Below are 17,108 nucleotides of genomic sequence, written 5' to 3' on the forward strand. Positions count from 1 at the left end.
GCTCTCGCTGTCCACCTGTCAGAGGAAGGGCGGGACCTACAGAGAAAATACCGAACAGCTGCGTTGTGGTTAGCGGTGATGTGATGTAATCGTCTCATTGGTCCAATGACCTGTCAAACACAACGGATCTACCACTGCCCATGTACGGAGTTTTTAATGAACTCCTAAGAGGATACTGTGATTAATGGCTGCCTCCTTTTGAAAAAGTCATCCCACAATTTTTGACAACAGTTTTTAAATTACACGTAGACGTTATCTAAAAGTGGGAGAAGTGTTCGTGACAGATATTGTATAAGGTTTTAAACTGGACGAAAGAGGAAACCTCAGTCATCAATTGATCTGATTATGAATGAAAATCAACAAATCAGTTTGAAAAACATAAAAAATGTTTTTATTGAAAAACAGTGGACCTTCATTCAGTTGTATTCAATATGAATACACAAACATTTTCGACAAAACCTTCACAGAACATCGGGACATCCTTCACTAACATATGTAAGGCCGCTTGGAATCATGGGAGTGATCAGGTAGGTTAACCCTGATGCATCTTGGGAAGACTCAAAAATATATATTAAAAAAAGATTCAGAAGCTGCAGGGTTACTTTTCAGTGCTTGAAGCATTTTAGGATGACTTAGAAACAGTCTTTAAGACACAGCGTGGACAGGGCTTCATATATACTGAGTCTGAGTTGTGACCAGAACACGCTGAACCTCATTCACACCTGTGTCATGTGACTGGTTCACGCTGCAAATCTTCACTGTAGTGTTTCCTCCTTGTTTTGGAGACCTCTGACCTCACTGAGTCACTGAGACTCTCCTACCTGACACACCCACAAAAGGCAAAGTCTTGATGAAGTCAGAGCAGATAAATTAAAAATAAATAATAAATATAAATAAAACATTTGTGAGCAGCCTGAACTGAACTATGCACTCTGATTCATTTTCATACAGACTGTGTTCTGTAATGACATTCCTTCAATGCTCCAACAGACAGAGAAACAAACTGCAGAAGAAACGTTCTGGATAAATTCCACAACTGAAACCTTCAGGAAGTGTGAAACAATCAGAACACCCACTCCTGGGTGAACTGGATCAGAGACGTTCTGAGTGACTTCAGGAGAACAAATCTGAACACAGACAATTCTGGTTCTAGACACCTAGAGTTCAAGGGTCACGTTCCTCAAACTGATATCAATCAAGTTTGTGAAAACTCCTGAACCCTCTGAAGAACTTTAGAAAGACTAATATGTTCTAGCTGCACACAGTGAAATATAGAACAGCTGATGTAAACATTGCCGCTGTATGAAGAACTCTAGGATCATTCCGAACAAGCTGTAAAATGAAAACTATAGAACATCCTGAAGAATTCAAAGTGATTAATGTAATCTAAAATTCGTCCTCACCACTCTGGAATTGTTTTCCGACTCTGAAACAAATCTGTTCTAGAGTGAGATTTTTGAAGCCAGAACACATCTCTAGAGTCACATCTTGAGAACTGTATTAAACCTTTCAGTTATTTTGAAATATCACTTAAAGAATCTTTGAACTGAAAAAAAATTGCTTCAAACTCTGGAACCCCCTGAAGAGCATGTTCTACAAACAGTCAGTGTGGAACCATCAACCACTCAGAATTAGAATCAGTCATGTTCCTTTGTGTTTTAGAATAATTCTGATGAATTCTAGAATCAACAGATCTGATTCGAGGATGGTGGTCCTTGACTGAAGAGTTTAAACCAGTTCTGGGGTCTTTTCTGCTGAACTTCAGGAGACTTTAATGAATTGTGTCCCAAAGCAGCAGATCTGGATTAGACTCTTAACTCTGAAGTCAACTCTGTGGTTGGTTGCAGACTCGTCTGTGACAGGTCCAGCGATTAGTCAGGGGCTGCCTCCTGTCTGTTGATTGGCTGGCCCTCAGAGGAACAGGAAGTGGACTTTTGGGATGCAGACTGGAAAAGATTCATCAGGTCATGGAAACGAAGACTCACCTGGAGGAAACAGAGACAAAGTGACTACTACTCTGAAAATCCTCCACAGCTCTGCCCTTGGACAGTGAAGCCCAACCCCCTCTCACCTGTTGGGTGGTTTTGTTTCCCAGGTGGGCGGACACCTGTCTGAATGTTTTCCTGTTGGCTCCTCTCTGCTGACAGGCAGTCAGGATGGCACGGTCCGCCTCCCTGAAACAAAACATGATGGTTTATGTGGTTTTCATGTTTTATAATGTGATGTTTTCTATAATGTGTCTGTAACGTTGTTATAAATATAATATTGTTATGATTTATCTTTGATGTTTTTATGATGTGTATGGACATAAGCCCTGACACTATGGCACTGGCTGTCAGCTGAGCCTCCTCTTCCTCTGATGAAGACTATGTCAAAACCTGTTGCACCTCATTAAAAATCAGCTCAGACCCTCTCAAACATTAGTGACCTGATCATCTGCGTGTGTCTGTGTGTTTGTTCTGACCGGGTCCAAACGACGACCTTTTCTCCGGTGGAGCTCATCGAGATGTTTTTAGCACAAACTGGTTGTTTCTCTTCCTCTCTGTCACTTCCTGTCTCACTCTCTCCAGACATCTGATGGTCGACTCCCTTCTTGTTTCTGTCACAGTTCTGGAAAACTAAGTCCGCCTTTGTGGTCTCTGGACTGGTTCCTGTGGGCAATGAGTGGGCATGAAGCTGCTGGAAACACTCCTGCAGGTCAGGATGCTGTTTGAGGAGAGACGCAATCTGAGAAAAGAAAACAGAGTCAGACAAACTAGGAAAAAAAAGACTGATTTAAACTTTTAGCATTTAATCTGAGTTTCACATAAAGACCTGAATCTATTAATCAAACCTGTTGGAGTTTGAAGTTAACAAACTTTGTCTGGATTCTATTTTAATGGAGCTATTTGTAAGCTATTGCTACATAGCTAATGTTAGCATTAACAGCTGTTCAATCTCACCAAGAGCTTCAGCCATTGTTGTGTTTACCTTACAAGAGGTTATAATGCGTCCTCTGGGCAGCTACTTCTGGACAGACTGGATGCTACATCGACTCAGTACCAGAAAGCTAGCTGTTTAACATGCTAACTTCAGTAGAAGAAAAGATGTGATAGTAACAAGAGTTAACATTGATGCTTTCCACCTCTGGAGACAGCTCTTTGTGAGTAAAGGAATGAAGTTTGATGCTGAACTCACAATGTTTCTTCTAGACTGGTAAGTAAACAGCTATTAATGCTAACATTAGCTATGTAGCAATAGCAAAAACCTACATATATTAAAAGTAATGATCAGCTGATTTGTGAGGCTGTCAATGGTCATCATCTACCTTTTCCATGTCCTCACGTGGGGGGGTGGGGCTTCCCTGCAGTAGTGACACCACCTGTTGGTAGAGGGATGAGCTTTCTCCCAGGCTTTGCCCCAGTTGCCGTAGGAACCGTCGGCTGCGTTCAAACATCTGTTGCTCCAACAACTGGCAGAGAAATACAACAGAGGAAGAGAGTTCACACAGGTTCAGGTTGAACCTGAGTGATGTCAGAGTGATGTCACTCACCAGTCCACAGCGACGGGCCTGTCCTCGGTTCAGGAAGGCAGCAAAGTCTCTGAGCAGCTGAGGCCAGGGCTGCAGCACACAGCTCAGTCTGTCATACAGAAGCTCTGGGGCCCCAGAGGTCCCAAGGGGCCCTGTTGATGAAAATTGATCCAACACCTGCAGCAGCTGCTCAGAGAGGCCCGGAGACACCTGCACCACTTCACACATCTGCACAGAAAACAGGAAGTACAAACCAAAACATGATGATGATAACAGTGATAGGAACACATCATCAGTTCTCTGGACCAATCAGGAACTACCTGAAATAATCTATCTATCTATCTATCTATCTATCTATCTATCTATCTATCTATCTATCTATCTATCTAATTTTTACACTGACAGAGACAGTCACAATTGTTGTTCTTACTCTGTGGAGATAGTCCTGAGCAAACACCACGTCCTCCACCTCTCTCTGATCTTCATCCTCCTCTTCCTCCTCACTTCCTTCTGATGACAGCTTCTCCTGCACATCCAAAGACACAATATTAATATTTTTGTAGAACTGATTTATTATCAATTAATCTGCTGATTATTTCATTAATCAAACAATTAATCATTTTGTCAATAAAATATTGATTTAGTTTCACAAGGTGGAATCTTCAAACGACACATGAACATATTCAGTTTACTGATCAGATCAGGGTTGATTGATTGAATGTCTTTATGTCTTTATATCTATTACGTGTCAGATCTTCACTTTCAAACGTCCATGTTGTAAACAACTGAAAACACTAACACTCACAGACGAACACACACACACACATTCTCACTGTTTGTGAGATACTGGGACAGACCTGAGGTTCGAGGACTGACACTCTGGATTCATCTGAAGACGTCTCTCCGTCATCATCATCATCATCATCATCACCTTCTTCTTCTGCTGCTGCTCTCGATGGCACCAGTGTCACTTCCTGTTCACTCTCTGACTCCGCCTCTTCATGGTCGGCCGGGTCGTCGTCATGGGCGACACTTCCCGCAGAGCTGGATGATGATTCCGACAGGGCCAGGAGGACCTCGCTCTCCTCTTCCTCCTCCTCTTCTTCCTTTCTCTCCTCCTCATTAATCCTGATGACATCATTGTCTACTTCCACCTGAGAGGAGCCAGGGCCTTCAGGAGGAGGAGTCAGTGCCTCTTCATCACTCCTCACTCCGCCTCCATTCGAGGTGCGTTTCTCTTTTTCAGGAGGTGAAGAAGATGACCTCTTCTTCCTCATCTTCCTCAGGCCAGCAAGGGTCTGATAGTGGCATCTGATTTGCTCTGTGGTTTTCATGGAGACAGTGGAGGAGGTGATAATGTCGGTGGGGGTGTCAGTCCTGGTCAGGAGGAGTCGGTGGAGGAGGACTCGTGGAGGACTGAGAGCTCGGGGGCAGCAGGGTTTGTGAGGAGAAGGAGGTGAGCAGGAGGAGGAGAGGTCCACCTGTCCATCAGGTAGGGGGGAGGAGTAAGCAGGAGGAGGGGGGAGGGGCTTCTGCAGCAGGACAAAGCCAATGCGCCTGAAGTCAAGGTTTTCAGGGAGGCGGGGGGGATATCGTGTCCCGGGGGGGAAGCTGTAGGTGTCGGAGGCGGAGCGGAGGAAGGTCAGGTGACTCTGACGGGTTCGAACCCCCCTGCACGGGGGTGGGGTCTTCGGAGCGGAGCCAAGTGGGGTGTTATAGTGTTTAATGGTCGGGTGGATGACAGGAAGACTCCTCTGTTTGTGTGTTGTGCGGGTGTGGTGTGTGCGTGTGTGTGTGGGGGGTGAGGGGGTGGGGGTGGTTGGGGGGAGATAATTTTATTTAGTTGAAAATATGATGCTGAGTATTTTTAAAACATGTAAACCTGATTATAACAGACTTGACTCCATTCTGACAGCAGTATACAGTACAGTATACTTCCTGCAGTACAGTGTTCTGATGATCAGAGGGTGTAGTGACACTGTTTGTACAAACAGGGACAGGTCATCAACCTGGAGGAAGTGTTCAGCAGGTTCTTCATCCCTGATGAAGACCTGTTTTCTATCACATCTACAGGAGGAATCAGTTTCTGGTGAGCTGAACTTTTTATTTACCTTGGTCAGTTGACCTCTGACCTTTGAACCACTGAAGGTTTTTCACTGAGCTGTTGAACCTTTGATAACAACCAGACACATGATCCAAACCTTACATATGTTAATATATATGTATATTACAATTACATGAAGTGTATTCCTGACGTCTACCATCACCTACCACCAGCCACAGAGGCATGATGCTCTCCTCTCTCTCCACCGGGGGACGTCGCTCTGCTGGATGAACAGGACGACAGGCCACCGGCATCGGCCATAGCACCCGCTGATACCTGAACACCTACAGAGGACGTACCAGGTGAACACGAATCTGACAGAGATTTGAAATCAGCTGTTTGACTATGTCATCACTGTGTTACCTTGACAACGTTGTCAGGGAAACCAGGTCTGCAGCACTGCAGGATTCTTCGTCGGACCTGGACCAGAGTCTTCCTCAGCAGGAACTGAGACACCAGCTTAGTCGGGTCACATGACCCCTCCATGTTCCTGAGACCCAGAACCAGGAGGCTGGGAAGACACACATAGAAACACACAAACACACACAGAAACAAACACACAGAGAAACACACACAGTAAAACACAGTCACAACAGAATGTCAAACAGTGGTCTGAGGTGTTAGTGTGTTTCCCTATGTGTGTTTACCAGTCCTCAGCTGCAGTGAAAGCAGCCGACCTGCGGGGGCAGTACAGAGCCGGGTCCAGGCTGGCACAGGGCAGCAGCTCTGGGTAGAGGAAGACTGGACGAGTGGCAAAGAGCCAGGCCAGTTCAGCCGGCATCACTGGGTAACACCGCACTGGATTTATAGAGACACATAATGGACACACCTCAGTGTTTGCACCAGCTGTTACCAGCTGATTCACTTCACACATGAAGCTGCTATAAAATGAGTTCACTTCACTTTCATTGGTGAAACATTTGAATTCTCTGTTGTTGGACTCCTGGTGAAGATACAGATTTCCTTAAGTCCTGAATGACAATATCATATTTAGTACCGCCCCTTAGTAGTCCAACAAGTTTTGATTGGTCGGTTAGTCACAGGAAAATAAAATCAAAAGGAAGTGGCGACATCAGTCAGTCAGTGACAGATGGTTCCTGCGGTTATTAGACAGTCATGGTTCAACTAAGTGGACATATTTAGTGATAAAATAATAAATAGGACATGGAGATGTACAACTAACACATGTGAGGACTCCAACAACTCCTGCCTTACAGCAACTCTGAGCAAACAAAAAACCTCACATATGAAAACAACCTGTAAACACAGTGTGTTACAGTCATCACCACCAGTGTGTCGGCAGGAAATCAAAGAGTGGATCCGGACGCTGAATGACGACACCAAGAAGGTGACATGTAAACTCTGCAGGCAAACACCCACCTGTCACTCATCAACATCAAACATGACTTATCATCAAAAACATGTCAGTAGGCTAACATTAGCCACTTAGCATGGCCGCTCACTCTGAGGTTCTCCTGCTAGGTGTTCAGACACATTCAGAGTCATTACACTGTTGTTAACAGGCGGATCGCTACATTTACACGGCAGTAACATTCAAATTTTAAAGGCTCATTATTATGATATATTTAACTAATTAAATTAAAATCATAGACTCACTGTGTCCTCTGGCGTCAGGTGGGTGGTGTTGTGGTTGGTAGCTGATGGGAGTGTGTCGCAGCTCCTCCAGCAGCTGCAGTGCCCCCTGCAGGTTGGAGGATCTGAAGACGCTGCAGAAACCAGGACGAGCTGAAGACATGAGCAACTCTGATCGCTGAGCCAGCACATCCAGCTCGAACTGAGGGAGGGTGGGGGGTTTCGCGTTATTATCAAATGATTACACATTTAATTATGTGTTTATTAAACTGTGTGTGTGTGTGTGTGTGTGTGTGTGTGTTACCAGGAACTGTCTGGTTGTCTCAGCCTCACTCTGCAGTTTGGCCACAGGTGAAGTCAGCAGGTGGATCTGAGTCAGCAGCTGGACATGCTGAAGGACACACACATCAACCTCAACACACAGGTCACATGCACATGTCACACTGAACACCTGATCTTAGACTGACACGGACTCATCCTGGATCAGACACCTGAGACCTATAGCAACACAACAGGACATACAAGACAATCTGGATCCCCCTGGTCCCAGGTCTTGGCACTGAGGAACCAAAGGGACCTGACCTATGAAGACTGACCACTGACCAAAGGCAGCACTCTTTCTGACCCACACACACTATGTGTGTCAGTATTAATGTCAGCTGATGTGTAGTCACACAACAGGTGTGTACTGTGTGACCTGGATGCATATGTGTGTGTGTGTGTGTGTGTGTGTGTGTGTGTGTGTGTGTGTGTGTGTGTGTGTGTGTGTTTACCTGTTGTAGCTGCTGCTGCAGTCTGATCTTCTGCTGTCTGTCAAGCTTCAGTGTGTATGGCTCAGCATACAGTGAGTGTGTGTTACACATTGTATGTGTCTGCTGTCTCTTCCTGATCAGAGCCAGCTGCTGCTTCACTGTACGCAGCTCTGTGATTGGTCCGTCCGAGTCATCATCACCCAGCTCTCTGTGAAATACACACATAGAGTCACTTTGTGTGTGTGTGTGTGTGTGTGTGTGTGTGTGTGTGTATGTGTGTGTGTGTATTGTGTTACATACGGGCTGTGCTGCTCTGGAGGAGCGTGTGTCTGAACAGTGGGTGTTTCTTCCTGTGGCTCCTCCTCTTCCTCATGGCCTTCATCATCCACTTCCTGTCCTGCAAGGTCTTCTTTCAACTGACACACACACACACACACACACACACACACACACACACACACACACACACACACACACACGTTTAGTGGGCAACATGTGGTCATGTGACAATGTTCAGTCAGACAGAGTTCAGTGTGACTCACCGTCTCAAACAGCTCCTCCATCAGCTCATTCACCTCCTTCTCTGGACGACAAACACAACAACATCAGCAGAGACACACAAACATTAAGATACTTGTTTTTATTTTGTACGACATGGAAATTAACTCATCACCCTGAAGAGAAAAGTTTGTACCAGTCCTCATAGAGACGACCTTCAGTCGTCATGTGACACATCTGGATCAAACCGAGTGAAGAAGATTCACCTTTCCTCAGGTCTACGGCTCCTGACTCTCCTGATCCACGTCACATACCTGGTTCAGACTGACACTCTGGCTACAGGCCTCATGTTCCCTCTTACACTTCTCTCCTCTTACCCGTGTGTGTGTGTGTGTGTGTGTGTGTGTGTGTGTGTGTGTGTGTGTGTGTGTGTGTGTTCTGACTGGTGATGCGGACAGCCTTGTCGTCACGGTAATCCTCAAGGTCGGGTTCATCAGTATCGGCCAGGAAGTTATACTCTGGATCATCTTCATCATCACACTCCTCTGAGAGAAAGAGACATACAGTCATACAGAGAAGCACACGCGCGTGCGCACACACACACACACACACACACACACACACCTGTCCTCACCTTCGTTGTCCATTTCGGAGGTCATTAGGCCTCTCAGCCAATCAGTCCATTCCCTGTCCTCGTGGGTAGAGCTGGAATCATACATATCAGGTGTGATGTCAGGAGCTCGGAGCTCCGCCTCCAGCCGGCCCAGCGGGACGTCACGTAGAGGACGCTTGGACCGAGTCCGGTACGCCATCAGACCCACCTCATCCCCCGACTCCGACAGAGGCTGAGAGAGAAACAGTTTTTTTATTTGTTTATTTATTTGTTTATTTAGTTAGTCCATTAGTGAGTCACACACATTGACTGAGTTACGTTTGATATGTATATATATACACAACAGGAATCTTAAATCTCTATGAATATTAGATAATATAGAGCTGCAACCACTCTTTATCATTTTTTTAATTTGACAGATTTGAGAGAAAGACAGAGGCTGACATCCTGTGTTTTGATAATTCTTTAAATAAATATTTGCTGGTGGCAATGAAAATATTTTTTGTGATCATGTTTTTTTTCTCTTTTTTTCATCTGTGAAAAAGTCCTTAAAGCCAAGTTGTTTGTTTTTGTAATACTCATTTTGGCCACAAGACGCTGAAGTGCACCACTACCCCAGTTTAAATAGGACTAAAACCTTTCATGTTTTCTTTTCTAATGTCTTCATGTACTCTAAACACAAGATACATTTAGTATATTGTGTATAAGCCAGTAAATGAACTGTCATGTGTTTATTTTGACTAGAAATATATTTAATCAGCGATGTCTCTCTGAACTCCTCATACGTACTGTGATGTTTGAATCTGTTCTGTATTAACTAACAGTGTGTTTTCAAGTGTTTCTTACCTGGAAGGGCTCCATACACACCGCCAGCTCCTCCTCCACAGCATGGAGTTTCTCCAGAAAGGTGCTGTCAGTCACTGCTTTGGGAGGCAGGGCTTTGGGGGGTGGGGGGGGTCCCATTGAGACAGACACCGGCCTCAAATTCCTAGATCGGCTCCGAGAAATCTGAAGGAGGGAGCGGGTAAGTCTTTAGGGTTTCCTGTATATTATGCTGTCATTTGACCACATATCAGTGTACTACAGTATAGTATAGTATAGTATAGTATAGTATAGTATAGTATAGTATAGTGTAGTATAGTAAAGGATAGTATAGTATAGTATAGTATAGTATAGTATAGTATAGTATAGTATAGGATAGTATAGTATAGTGTAGTATAGTATAGTGTAGTATAGTATAGTATAGTGTAGTATAGTATAGGATAGTATAGTATAGTATAGTATAGGATAGTATAGTATAGTGTAGTACAGTAAAGGATAGTATAGTATAGTATAGTATAGTATAGTATAGTGTAGTACAGTAAAGGATAGTATAGTATAGTATAGTATAGTATAGTATAGTATAGTATAGTATAGTATAGTATAGTATAGTATAGTGTAGTGTAGTATAGTAAAGGATAGTATAGTATAGTATAGTATAGTATAGTGTAGTATATAATGTGAATGTAAAAACTCCACTCAGCAGGAACAGTGTTGGTGCAGTAATTCTATAGTTGTACCTGCCAGGGGCTGCAGCTGTCCTCCTCCACTCTGACCAGTCGACTCCCTCTGGGAGATGAAGCTGTGCTCTCCATGTCGCTCTCCTGAAACGTCTACACACACACCGATAACCAATAATCAATCATCAGGCATCAATACCTCAACACAAACCAATAATCAATCATGAGTATGAAACTGCACTGCAGCAATCAGAACAGAGTCTTACATCTTCAGCCGTCTCATCCTCCTCTTCCTCATCAGGACGATACTCTTCATCAGAGGAGTCTTCCTCAGCCAGAGGGATGTCCACAAACTGAGGAGCCTGAAGACAAACAAACAACTGGAGCTGTGAAAGTTCCTGATGTTCTACACAGAACTTTACTCTTCAGTTTCACCTGTTCCCAAAAAGGTTTGAAAATGTTTCAAATCAGTTTAATCTGTTAAATCTATTTGAAAGTTTTTTTTTTAAATGCATAGTCATGCATGTTTTTTAAGGTTTTTAATTGAGTTGCCTTAAAATTTAAAAAAATTATGCTGAACTGGTTGAAAAATGGTTTTAATAAAATAGAATGTGTTTTAAAAAAATTCCAACATTAGCCTCAAATGTTAAAAAAACATTGCTTTGATGTTTAAATGTTAATGTTTAAGAAAGTTTGTGTGAGACTGTACACTACAAAAACAAAAAAACATGGGGATGTTTGACTTTGACCTTCACCTTGTTAACATCACTGGTTTTCTTGATGGGAGAGATGTTCCAGGCTGGAATCACCTGACAGGTTACACAAGAACATCAAGAATATCATCGTCTGTCTATGGAGAACTTTATTATTCAGTCTTCAGACTGATACAAACATAAATAGATGTTATACAGATGTTAAACAGATGTTGTGTCTCACCACTCCTTTCTCCACAACTTCTTTAAACTTGGATCGAGTCATTTTCGGCTCCTTAACAAACAAAAAAACACTGATCAGTGGAAACAGATCAATGAAGACATCTTGAGGAATGAAAATGTTAACAATCTCCAACCCTGCGTTCTGATTGGACGACAGACAGACAGACTCACAAATGGAGGGACGGCCTCGGTCTCATTGATGGCAGCTTTCATCATCGCCACCACATGTTCGTTAGTAATCACTTCCTGTAGGTCAGAGGTCAGATTTACTTGTACAACATTTAGCTAACAATATTTTTTCAGTTGTTTTTGTTCTTTTTTTATTTATTATGTTTGTGTGAAGCTGATTCAACAACAACAACACTGACCCTCAGACAGTCAAGTACACAGACAAACTGTATTTAAACAAAAATATTTTTTTTCAAATTTGAGCAAAAGGTTTAAATTAGTTCAAATGTTTACAACTGTTTTAAAGTTTAGTTTTAAAATCTTACAAAATAAAGATTTTTGACAAAAAATGAAATGTTGATGACAGCATCACATGAGGAACCTGCCGCTGGTCTGAGGTCAGCACGAAACTGGACTACTTCCAGTGTGTTCAGGTGTATACAAGTATGTTGTCAGGTGTGTTCAGGTGCGTTCAGGTCTGTTAAGTGTGTTCAGGTGAACTCACGTGGATGATGTTTCTGACATTCACTGTGGTCAGGTTGTGTTGTTTGGACTTGGTCTCTAGTGATTGGTCCAGCTGTCTGTCAATCTCCACCTCTGCTGCCGCTTCCTCCTCTTCTTCCTCATCTTCGTCACTCTCTGAGGCTCTGCCCCTCTGCTCCTCTTCCTCCTCAGTCAGTTTTCCCCTCCTTTTCCTCACTGCTCTCCTCCTTGCTGCCTTCACCTCTACCTGACTGTCCTCTGAAAAACACACACATATAATGTGAACCTTCAGGACTCTGTACAGATCACTGATTCCATTCTGGATCTGGTTCCTGGATTTGTTCTGACACTCAACAACAACAACAACAACAAATCTCTTAATGGACCTTGATCATATCTGCTGTAGATAATTCATGTTAATTAATGTGAAGTCAGTAGGTTAATGAACCGCTGACAGGGCTGTGCCAAAGTCTCTGTACCATCTCTCTACGACCGCCGGTTTTTGTAGTTCAGAGTGGAGACTCTTCTCCAGAGAAATGATCAACTGATTGCAGTTCATTAAGCACAGCAGAGTCATCAGATCAATTCAATCAATAATCAATATTTCAGATCTTTTTCAGGTTGGAGCTACACGTTGTCAACATTAATTAGGATTTCAGCTGATCCCAAATCTGAGCTGAAACTATATTAATAACTTTAGTTAATGACAAATGGAAGATGTACTTCATGAGGTTCAGACTCAGTAACATTTCTTCTTCTGTGTGTGTGTGTGTTACCCATGGTGATGATCAGGCTGGAGTCGGTGGTATCTTCCTCCACCAGCAGGTAACCTTCCTCCTCCTCCTCAGCTCCACCTCCAGCAGGAATTGGAGGTGGGGGCAGTAGCAATGCATCATGGGAGAGGAGCTGAGAACTGGATGGAGGCAGCCGAAGGCTCCGGGTGGGGGAGGGGGCAGCAGGTTGTGGTGTGGACGGGCTGAGCCTCAGACGTTTGCGGACTGGGTTCATTGTGCAGAACCATGACCTCTGACCTCTGCAGACACATGAGGTCATACACTGATCAATAACTGATAAACATCTCCCTGAGTGTCTGTGTCAGATCTCCTCTGATCTCAGATCCAGACAGGTCTTGCTGACAGGAACACTGATTCATGGGAATGTCCTGCTATCTATCAATCAATCTATCTATCTATCTATAAAACCATTAGTTGATCAATCGATCAGTTGATCGATGGATAAATAATCACATTATTTTTGTCTCCATGAGGATGACTGATTAAAGACAATGATTAAAACTGAGTCCAAACGTCCACTGTGGAGATTCAGTTCAAAGAAACCAAAGCAGAGAAACTGAGCATCAACCACCTTCATCTTACTTCAACTGTCAATCATTGATTCTGATAATCAATCAATCATTTTAGAACTATGAGGAAACGAAGCCTGAGCTCTGTGCTACGAAGCAGGACTTGAGGTTAGTGAGGTAATTTCAGGTTTAACTCTGGGTTTGCAGGGCCACTTCTTACTCGAGTACATCGCCATGGTAACATGCTGAACTTATGTTGAATACAACAGATCAACATGTATAAAACCTCTGCCTACTGAGCAATCACTGCTCTTGGAAAATTACATCACCATTTGTAGAAGATCCTGTGAAGATCGGTGTGCGGATAATGAAAGGGTCTGTGTTCAGACATCTTTGTCCCTGATGATGTTTATATGAGTGGTCGTCACTACTGCACAGGGCCCCTCCACAGCGGGAGTGGACCCCTATGTAGGAGGGCCTTTTGTGTGACATCATCCTACAGGAGAAATTTAATGAGGCACTGAAGTCTGGTACTGACTACTACTGGTGGTATTAATAGGACATTAAAGTTAAGCCTGAAAGCAGCCGTCTGACAGCTGAAGAATGAGGATAAAACTACATCTAACTAATTTAATGAAATACAGACGTGATTACAGTTAGCTCTAATGATCAGCAGTGATATTAACTCATTCACAATGTTTTACCAGCTGTTGCTTTTATCCTGGGTCACGTGTTTAACATCTTTATCTTGTCTAATATTATAGTTCCTTCTATTGCAAAACATGTTGCTCCGTTGTCAGGATACCTGTCTGTGATTGGTCACAGGCTGCAAACTCCACCCCTTTATGTGAACGTGCTAAGGTAAATCAGAGTTGACTCACCGAGCTGTTTAGATCCGGTTAAGTGGAGTTAGATAACTAAAAGATCCTGGATATGTTGAACCTACTTTGTGATGCAGTGCCCGTGTCTACAGTCCGGTATCAGGGGTCTCTCTAACCGCTGTCCTCCGCCGCTAACATGCTAACAGCTAATATGCTAACACTCTCTACGTCTGATAGCCGCTAACGTTAGCTTGAAGACCCGGTCTCTATCCGGTCCGACTCACGCTAACGATCCGGTAACGGTCACTTTAAAACGGTTTAACGTAAACGCTTCGGTACAACACAGACTCACTTACCCGCCACAACGATCAGACGCTTCTGACGTCAAAAAACTACATTTCCGGGTGTGCGTCACGACGTAACTGTGACTTCAGCGGGAGCAGCGACATGACGGTGCGATTAAATCAATGAAGACAAAACTGGCTTCAATGAAAATGAAATGCAACTCCTGAGATGTAAGGTGGACTCCTGCAGTGTGACACTGTGACATCACAACAACACAAAAAAGCCGTCACAAAGTCACTCCAGGAAGAACGATGATGATGCCCGGTGAAAACTAGTAATGTGTTCCTTGGCCTGCTATTTACCTCATCTGTTATGTAAAAGTCAGACACGGGTCACGTGATAAACTTCATTACTAAATATATTCCCTATACAGAAGACAAGTGCTGCCTGTTTTTATGTGGTGAAAGCATGTTTTGTTCTGAAAAACATTTTGGCAAAGAAATTATACAAGAGAATGAAAATACCAAGTTACATCTCCAAACTTATATTAAAACAAAAATATCATGTATCTTCGACTTTCTCTTGATGTAATAATATAGCATACCGTTGCACTGTGTTCCCTGAAGATAGTCACTTTGATAAATGTTTGTTTTGTTCACAGAACTTTATCAGCTGTTACTTCAGTTCTTTTTGGGAACCTGATGTTAAACACATTTTCACTTCTAATTAGCAAACAAGTCCACAGTGAAGACGTTTGAAACCTTAAGACAGTGATGACTCTGAAACAGGAAGTGTTTACCAATGACTCTGCAGCTGGTCAGTGAAGTCGTCAGATCATAGTCGAGCGTCCCCCAGACCCCAGTCTGTCCCTCTTCATCAGAACCACCAACAGTCTGCAGAGAACACTCAGACCTGCGGCTCAGCTGCTGCAGTCTCAGGCGGGAACAGACAGCACCCCTGTCCACAAGGTCACAACTCAACTGATATTTTGAACAGTTTGTATCATGAAGGCGAGTCTGCAGTTACCATGGAAACCGCCACATGTTGCTTAGGATGATTCAGTCATTTAACACACGAAGCTTCGATAAAATAATTTATTTCAAACATTTCATTAAAATCTATGAACCCAGTGACCAGACCTGCTGCACTGACAGTCTGGTCCACCTGCCAGGTGTGATTACATTCATGCGATGTCAGCGGGTCTTCCTTGCTCCGGGACTCAGAGCCTTCAGAGAGGCTGCAGGTCTCTTCAGCTCCCTCATCACCTGCAGACCCAGAGCTTTAATGGGCCGCAGACAGATCCGGGACCTGCCGGGAAGGGGAGGTGGGTCTGACGGGTCCCTCAGACCCGGATCCTGCTGTTCGTTGTCTGTGACCGTCACGGTCACTGGTTTGTTCCGGTGAAACATGGACTCCCGCCGGTGCGTGCACGGACTTGCGGCCAGCACAGCGCGGAAGCCATAGGGCGTGGTCACCTTCTCCACGTGAGGCAGAGACATTGCCGCGCGCGTCGTCAGGTCTGTGTCCGCATTCGCATCCTCTGCCGCTGCAGCGGCAGCGCGGCGGGGATCTTTGATCCGCGGCGGCAGGCGGAGCAGGAACCGAGGGGAGGCCGCGGGGCTGAGTGGGACCTCGGGGGGACTCCCTCCTGGACTGTCCTCATCATGGTCAGACAGCAGTCTGGTCCGATCCAGGGAGCTCCGGTATGGCCGCGGGGAGAGGGTGAAGAGCGGACTGCGGGATGGGATGAGGAAGTCTGGGATCCGCTCCGGGGTCAGAAGCAGACTCCGCAGAGACGATCCGGATTTAACAGCCGACATGATGCCTGAGGCTGCAGAGAGGGAAGAGGTTTCAGTTCAGACTCAGAGACGTTTGTCTTCCAGGCGGATCACCAAGTCAGAAAAAAAAAACAGTCTTAGCAGGGTCAGGGTTCAGTCCGGACGACTGACAGAGACAAAAACAAACTGGGGCTAAGAAGAGCTGGACTAACAGCCATCGCTGCTGCTGACTGAACTCAAACTCTGGATCAGTAGAGTCAACTTACCTTTAGTCTCACCTGGTCTGAAGCAGGCCTGTCTCTGATGACCTGGTTTTATATCAGCAGCAGCAGGTGGATCCAATCAGACTGATCCGACATTAGTCCTTCAGAGTCCAGAATCACTGAATTAACCACTCAGATGTTTACAGGACGAAAAATCACAGGCGGCTTTTAAGTGATTGGCCCACAGACGTGTTCACGTGATGACTTAAGGGAACATGTTAAGGTGTAAATATAAACGTGTTTTTGTAAACATCCTCCTCTGTGAATGAGAAGAAACTACTGGATCCAGACTGATGATGTTCACCGACTGGATAGAGATGAATTTTAGTGCTGAAAAACAGCTGTTCAGATTTCATTAATTCCCCAAACCATTTTCAACCATCACATTTATTATGTAACTATTAATAATTAAGGTATGTTAGGCTCAAATTCAGATGTCACTTTCACAGTGGAGTTTGTTTGACCCATAAAACTGAATCCACAGAAAACCATTAATGACCTC

At 44.1% G+C, this 17,108-nt stretch overlaps 2 protein-coding genes across 3 annotated transcripts; both read right to left on the minus strand.

Annotated features, from left to right (window-relative positions):
• Positions 1 to 410: 410 nt before the first annotated feature.
• On the minus strand, positions 411 to 14,872 carry LOC111223302 (GON-4-like protein). Of its 2 annotated transcripts, XM_022747401.1 has the most exons (26): positions 14,637 to 14,872; positions 12,933 to 13,189; positions 12,179 to 12,414; positions 11,677 to 11,751; positions 11,507 to 11,557; positions 11,326 to 11,379; positions 10,837 to 10,932; positions 10,631 to 10,723; positions 9,918 to 10,079; positions 9,093 to 9,303; positions 8,902 to 9,003; positions 8,503 to 8,543; positions 8,261 to 8,376; positions 7,982 to 8,168; positions 7,513 to 7,599; positions 7,233 to 7,410; positions 6,263 to 6,413; positions 5,979 to 6,126; positions 5,783 to 5,899; positions 4,369 to 5,265; positions 3,942 to 4,037; positions 3,533 to 3,739; positions 3,308 to 3,451; positions 2,465 to 2,727; positions 2,072 to 2,174; positions 411 to 1,985 (listed from the first exon to the last, which is right to left on the minus strand). In XM_022747401.1, the coding sequence occupies exons 2-26, from the start codon at positions 13,162 to 13,164 to the stop codon at positions 1,872 to 1,874; spliced, it is 4,161 nt and encodes a 1,386-aa protein (XP_022603122.1). In that variant the 5' UTR covers positions 13,165 to 13,189; positions 14,637 to 14,872; the 3' UTR covers positions 411 to 1,871. The 2 variants fall into 2 exon arrangements, with proteins under 2 accessions (XP_022603122.1, XP_022603121.1); XM_022747400.1 differs by having other exon boundaries at positions 3,308 to 3,739.
• An 833-nt stretch (positions 14,873 to 15,705) lies between these two features.
• Positions 15,706 to 17,074, minus strand: LOC111223333 (C2 calcium-dependent domain-containing protein 4C-like). Its single transcript, XM_022747438.1, has 2 exons — positions 16,610 to 17,074; positions 15,706 to 16,396 (listed from the first exon to the last, which is right to left on the minus strand). The coding sequence occupies exon 2, from the start codon at positions 16,383 to 16,385 to the stop codon at positions 15,759 to 15,761; it is 627 nt and encodes a 208-aa protein (XP_022603159.1). The 5' UTR covers positions 16,386 to 16,396; positions 16,610 to 17,074; the 3' UTR covers positions 15,706 to 15,758.
• Positions 17,075 to 17,108: the final 34 nt, after the last annotated feature.

This window comes from Seriola dumerili, unplaced genomic scaffold (assembly GCF_002260705.1).
Source record: "Seriola dumerili isolate Sdu_G_001 unplaced genomic scaffold, Sdu_1.0 BDQW01000110.1, whole genome shotgun sequence".
In the NCBI taxonomy this organism is placed as follows: domain Eukaryota; kingdom Metazoa; phylum Chordata; class Actinopteri; order Carangiformes; family Carangidae; genus Seriola; species Seriola dumerili.

Excerpts from the sequence above, each read along its gene's own strand:
- LOC111223302 (XM_022747400.1), bottom strand. The coding sequence starts at position 13,164 with ATGAACCCAGTCCGCAAACGTCTGAGGCTCAGCCCGTCCACACCACAA. Across the intron at positions 5,266-5,782 it reads TCATGCCTCTGTGGCTGGTG|AGGAGTCTTCCTGTCATCCA; the intron begins GTAGGTGATGGT and ends ACACACAAACAG. Across the intron at positions 4,038-4,368 it reads TGTCAGTCCTCGAACCTCAG|GAGAAGCTGTCATCAGAAGG; the intron begins GTCTGTCCCAGT and ends TTGGATGTGCAG.
- LOC111223333 (XM_022747438.1), bottom strand. The coding sequence starts at position 16,385 with ATGTCGGCTGTTAAATCCGGATCGTCTCTGCGGAGTCTGCTTCTGACC.